Source organism: Nannobrachium achirus, assembly GCF_963921795.1.
Source record: "Nannobrachium achirus genome assembly, chromosome: 5".
Classification (NCBI taxonomy): Eukaryota; Metazoa; Chordata; class Actinopteri; order Myctophiformes; family Myctophidae; genus Nannobrachium; species Nannobrachium achirus.
In genome coordinates, this window is record NC_137814.1 from 53,685,077 (window position 1) to 53,690,950 (window position 5,874).

General features: G+C 43.5%; 1 protein-coding gene across 3 annotated transcripts in view; it reads left to right on the forward strand.

Annotated features, from left to right (window-relative positions):
• Positions 1-5,874, forward strand: part of LOC308285916 (vitamin K-dependent protein C-like) — an 11,824-nt gene continuing 5,950 nt past the window's right edge. The window contains exons 1-6 of one of the 3 annotated variants that reach the window (XM_080726829.1): positions 1-72; positions 585-645; positions 1,226-1,332; positions 2,293-2,450; positions 2,926-2,950; positions 3,675-3,785. In XM_080726829.1, the coding sequence (XP_080582955.1) occupies positions 1,263-1,332; positions 2,293-2,450; positions 2,926-2,950; positions 3,675-3,785 (364 nt within the window). In that variant the 5' untranslated portion in view covers positions 1-72; positions 585-645; positions 1,226-1,262. The remainder of the gene's footprint in view (positions 73-584; positions 646-1,225; positions 1,333-2,292; positions 2,451-2,925; positions 2,951-3,674; positions 3,786-5,874) is intronic. The other 2 variants (XM_080726830.1, XM_080726831.1) reach the window with 2 other exon arrangements.

The following is a 5,874-nucleotide window of genomic DNA, read 5'->3' on the forward strand; positions in this document are numbered from 1 at the left end:
TCTGTAGTCAGTCATTAACTCAGATTAAACAGCCCATGCAACAGATCGAGTCCCTGCCGCAACTCTCCACATGTAAGTACCCAGCAGCTAAATAAATCACATTATGCTTAGTTGTTCTGATGTATTAAATGTAAATGTTTATTTTTTGTCCTGTTCCAATTCCATTAAGATGGCACCCTGATTCATATTATCTTGTGTCAAAAGGTTACACGATTTCAAATGAATGATGATAATCGGGGAGTGTATGTGTGTGTGTGTGTGTGTGTGTGTGTGTGTGTGTGTGTGTGTGTGTGTGTGCGCGCGTGTGTGCGTGTGTGTGTGTGTGTACCGGTACGTGTGTGTGTGTGTGTGTGTGTGTGTGTGTGTGTGTGTGTGTGTGTGTGTGTGTGCGTGTGTGTGTGTGTGTGTGTGTGTGTGTGTGTGTGTGTGTGTGTGTGTGTGTTTGGTTGTGTTTGCGAGTCTGTCTGTGATTTGGACTGTGTTGGCCAGAGGTTATCAAGGTACAATCAAGAACTGTTTCATCAGTATTGTTTATTCAGGCCTTTTCCACATGACAGATTCTGAGTTTTTGTTTTCATCTCAAGTGACATCTCAAAAGGAGGATTGAGGAAAAGCGTGAACATTTTCCTCTGTGCCGCTGTTCTGGTGAGCTTGTACATTTGAATTGCATTGCATTACATTTAAATGATTGTATTTACATTTATTTGTGGGATTTATAGCAATACGCCCTTCTGTAAATGCATGGAACGACCTTTCTGTTAAAGTATTCATGGAACAGCCTTATGGTAGAACAGATGTACAAACAATGTAGTTGCAAAATCTAGATGGAATCAATTGTGACATTTAAAAAAAGAAGGCCTTGGTAGAGCGGCCAGAAACAGAAGGGTCCGGCTCGTGCCGTGGCCCAGGCTATGTGTCGAAGTGTCCCTGAGCTGAATTCTCCCTAAACCTGCCTAAACCTAACCCTAACCTCAGTAAAGCGATGGTCCATGTCTAAACCTAACCCTAACCTCTAAAACAATGGTCCACAATGTCTAAACCTAACCCTAATCCTAACCTCAGTAAAACCATGCCTAAACCTAACCCTAACCTCAGTAAAACTATATGCTGTCAGAAATGCTCCGGGAACAGATTCACTTGATGTAGCCATGAATCATCTGTAGACTTGCATGGTAAATCTAAACATGGAGAAGTGAAAAGCGATTGGCTAATGCCTTCTTCTCAGACACATCCCCTATTGGCTGGCAGGTTTGATTGATGTCATGGCTGACTTCGTCCTCTGTGCATCAGTGGTGCTGCTTCTGTGCTGGACGTCGGTTAGCAGCGTGTCAGGTAAGTCACCACCAGGATGCTCCAAGTGGACCTGCAACTTGGTTCCATTTTGTACACTCTCTAACACTGAGGATTGTAGATTGGGGTCCAAGAGATTTTAACAGTTTGATGAAACAGGGGTCGGTGACCTAATGCATAGCAAACTGGGGGTCCTTGGAATTAAAAAAGTTTGATAATCACTGAGGTAAATGGACGAGTGGTTCATAATCATAACTGGAAGCCCAGAAACACATTGTTGCATGGGTTTCATAAGAAAGGGGATTTCAACTGATTGTGAACCAGGGACCACCACCCTGACTAAGAATCAGCCTGGGGACCACTGTTGTGTTGGTTGGGGATATGGGCTATAAGATTATTATAGTCCTTTTTTTGGTACTCATGGTGGTAAACTCATGTTAACTGATATACTGATATATGATATATCTCAGAGTTAAATTACCATTGATTTTAGAGTATACATTGGGGTCCCAGAGATTGCAATGGCATTAAATGGGGGCCCGTAGCCTAATGCATGTCCAACTGGGTGTCCTTGACATTAAAATGGTTGAGATATAGTGGAACATATTCAACATAATTTAATTTAAAAAAATACACTCTTCACTTTCCTACGGTATGTTTCTAAATGCATGATCTGGGACCACATGCAATTCCTTCACGGACCACCAGTGGTCCATGGACCACCAGTTGAATGATGCCTTGACATGTGTCTCACCCAACCTGGCGTCCTGTGTTGCCTCTTGGGGGACATTTTAAGTAATTATATTGTCGTGTGTGGATGGGGGTCTTTATGAACTTCTTTCAAGAATAAAGACGTTTTTGTTTTTATTTGTCACTGACTTATACAGCTGCAAGCAGCGAAAAAAGTACAATATTTGTCTTTGAAATGTAGTGAGGTTGAGGTACAAACACTTGAGTAAATGCACAGTTTGTAACAGTTTCTTCCTGGCTGCATGTGTCCAGTGTTCTCCAGTCGACCGGAGGCCCACACGCTGCTGAGGGCGAGACGGGCCAACTCCTTCCTGGAGGAGCTCAAACCAGGGGACCAGGAGCGGGAGTGCAATGAGGAGATCTGTGACTTCGAGGAAGCCAGGGAGATCTTCCAGACCAGGGAGGCCACAGTAAGACCTTCGCTATATTCCCTAAGACCTTCTGTATATTTTTTCCCACAATAACCATTCCACATAAAACATGTTTTTGACTACTTTTCGGGAAACAAATAATATATATATATATATATATATATATATATATATATATATATATATATATATATATATATATATTTTTTTTTTTTTTTTTTTTTTTTCTGTCGGGAGTGTCTGGACACGACTAAAATTGTACAACTAAACCAATATGGCAACTAACTTGACCCCAACAACCCCAACCTGATTTATTTACTCCCTCCTCATCGGGACATAATGAGTAGTACCCCATGAGGAACCAGTTTTTCTGGTTTCATTGTCCTTTTGGGGACCTATACGCGAGTAGTTAAACAAGTTAGTATTCACCAAAAGGTGCAAAGAAGACTGTAGTGGTATCATATGCTACAAAGGGATGGAAATGATTCATTGACTGTTCATTTTGAATCCACAGCTGGAGTTCTGGACCCGCTACATAGGTAAGACAAAGTTGTATGTATGGAAAAAAATACACACACACACACACACACACACACACACACACACACACACACACACACACACACACACACACACACACACACACAGTGGTCGGATGGGTGGGCCGCATGCATTTTCGTTCATTGCATACTTACGTATACATAGTATAGTTCCTATTTATTGGCATAACAAAAAACCTTTTCTTCAAGGTTAAAAAAAATACATTTAAAAGTATGTATTCATGTTTTATGTATTTATTTATTTATTATCTAACTAATAATTTAGCGAATGTCTGTTCGTCCGTCTGACCATCTGCATGCTGACTGCTGACATCACTGATACTACACAGTTTCGCCGCTATGGTAATCGTCTGTCTGAATGCTACTCTGACATAGTACTGACATCGCGAGACTGGCCTGGACACAGAACACCATGTATGGGCATAAAGATTTGCCCAACGGGCACTCCAACATGGAACACCATACCGGTATATGGGCATAAAGATCTGCCCAACAGGCACTCCAACATTACTTCTGAGACTCCTACATTCAATCCCTTAGATACTGTGCACACCCCCCAGGCACAGGACTGGTAGTTCAAATCATAATGTTTTGCCAATTTGGGCGCCCACTTGCAATAGCCTACCCTTATACGGTCCACCAGCTGGACCCGGCCCACAGGTGAGAAGAACCACTGACTCAAAATATCATGTTGTGTTTTCAGATGGGAACCAATGTATTGCAAACATCTGTGCTCATGGGACCTGTGTTGATCAATTCCAGAATTATGCCTGCAGCTGTGACCCGGGTTATGAGGGGAAATACTGTAACCAGCGTGAGTAGCCCCGCATTTGTATTACACCAGCTTGTGAGGGCCACAAGTGTGAGGGAATCACTGTGGACACTGTGAGGACCGTCTCCCTGGCTCTCACAGGAGAAATGGTTGTTTTATCGTTTAAAAGCAATATTTTTACAGTTACGCCTACAATTCGTGAGGTGCATTTGTAGTCCTAAACGGCCATGTTGAGGACCAACACGGGTGTTTCAATTTGTCTGATTGGCCCAGAACTAATGTTCTACTACGCCAATCAGAACACCTGTGTTGGCCCTCAACATGGCCCGTGTAGGACTACAAATGCAACCCATGAAATAGGAAAAGATTGGGGTTGGGGTTAAGTGTAGGATAAGGCTTTTAGAGGGTAGCTTTAGAGGATGCTCCATGGGGTTATGCCTCATTTATACTTTGCGCGACGGTGTCACACAGGTCCTACAGGTCCCATAATCACAGTGTGTGTGTGTGTGTGTGTGTGTGTGTGTGTGTGTGTGTGTGTGTGTGTGTGTGTGTGTGTGTGTGTGTGTGTGTGTTGCGTGCGTGTGTGTGTGTGTGTGCATTTTTTAGAATGCAGCTATCATGTTTAATTATGTTGACTTTCTTTTTGGGCTTTCTATTTCCACTATCGCCTCATCGCCTGCTATATCGCCAGTAGTTGCCGGGCCCCACTGACAAATAACACACTTCTGGAAAATACGGATGACGGCCGCCCGCTGTTAACACTTATGTTGCAATGATTTTTTCTCTTCAATGTCTCGCGTTGCCATGGTTACCATAGACTTCCATGTAATTGTGCAAGTGTGTAAAAAGTGCACGCCCATGCCTAGATGATGCACCACGTGTGTAGATGCTGTTCACAGCTTTCAAACAAAAAAATCCGCTTGGAAATCCGTTCAGGCATTCATGATTTATCAGCCATTATGTTTTCTTCAGATGTAAACAAACATGGCTGCCATGTTTGAAAGAATGGGTTGGTATGGGGGTTAAACATGCAATTTCGCGATCGCGATCATGCCTAATACATTTCTGGAGGTCCAAAAAAAAAAATTGAAAAAAAAAATGTTGATTTTTTTTTTTTTTTTTTCTTTTTCAAAAACGGCCCAAACTTGGCACAGCACTAGTACCAATACAAACTCGGGAAACTCGGGGTTGGCACCATATGTGTTAAAAGGCAGTCTGCTATGTTTTTAATCTGCCGTTGTTTTTAATCCGAACTGGAGCACTAACGACAAAAATCAGCCTGGGGTTTAATGCTCCTTTAAAGGACAACTGTGTTTTTTTTTTTTCATGTTTTAGATAGAATGTAGTGAGAATTAAAAGTCACATCTGCCCATGAAAAGATTACCAGTAAGACTCCCTAATCAGGAGATAAGCGACCGCCAGGTTGCAGCGTGATTTTAGGGCAAAATGTGTAGGAGCAGTGTCCAAAAATGTTTTTGAAATAATCGGCCTGATGGTGGCGCTATATGGGACAAATCCATGTTGATGACATGAGTGTAGACATACTGTGTACCGATTTGCGTGATTTTACGGCAAAATCTGTAGGAGCAGTGTCCAAAAAATGTGTTTGAAAAAATGGGCCTGATGGTGGCACTATATGGGACAGATTCACAGATGGCTCTCTTGGCACCGCCGAGGCGGATACGTGGGTACCGGCCCCGGCTCGCTCCTAGCCAGAGTTATGGCATTTTATGTGCGCTGCAGTGGCGGGGTCCTCCACTAGGGGATGCGACCACTTTTGCATCCATTCTGGAGCACCAGGAATCGGTGGTCCCTGGGAATTCCCCGTGAACAGCGCTGTTGGGGTGGTAATTTGGTAATTTTTGCACTTTTTGGCAGCGGCGGAAGGGGGTCCCTGGGGGTCCCTGGAGCTCCGGGGGTCCCTGGAGGGATGGAGGTTGTGGATTGGCAGGCAAGGAGTGTGTGTGCAAAGTTTGGCATGGATTGGGGCAACGGTAGCGGAGATATGAGTTGGGGAAAAGTGTGACATGACGGACAGACAGCCGGTGGAGGTTTTGAGATCGCTGTGCATCTTGGGAACGGGAAGCATGAGGTAAACAATGATTACTACACACAGTTCTCTGTGTGTTGC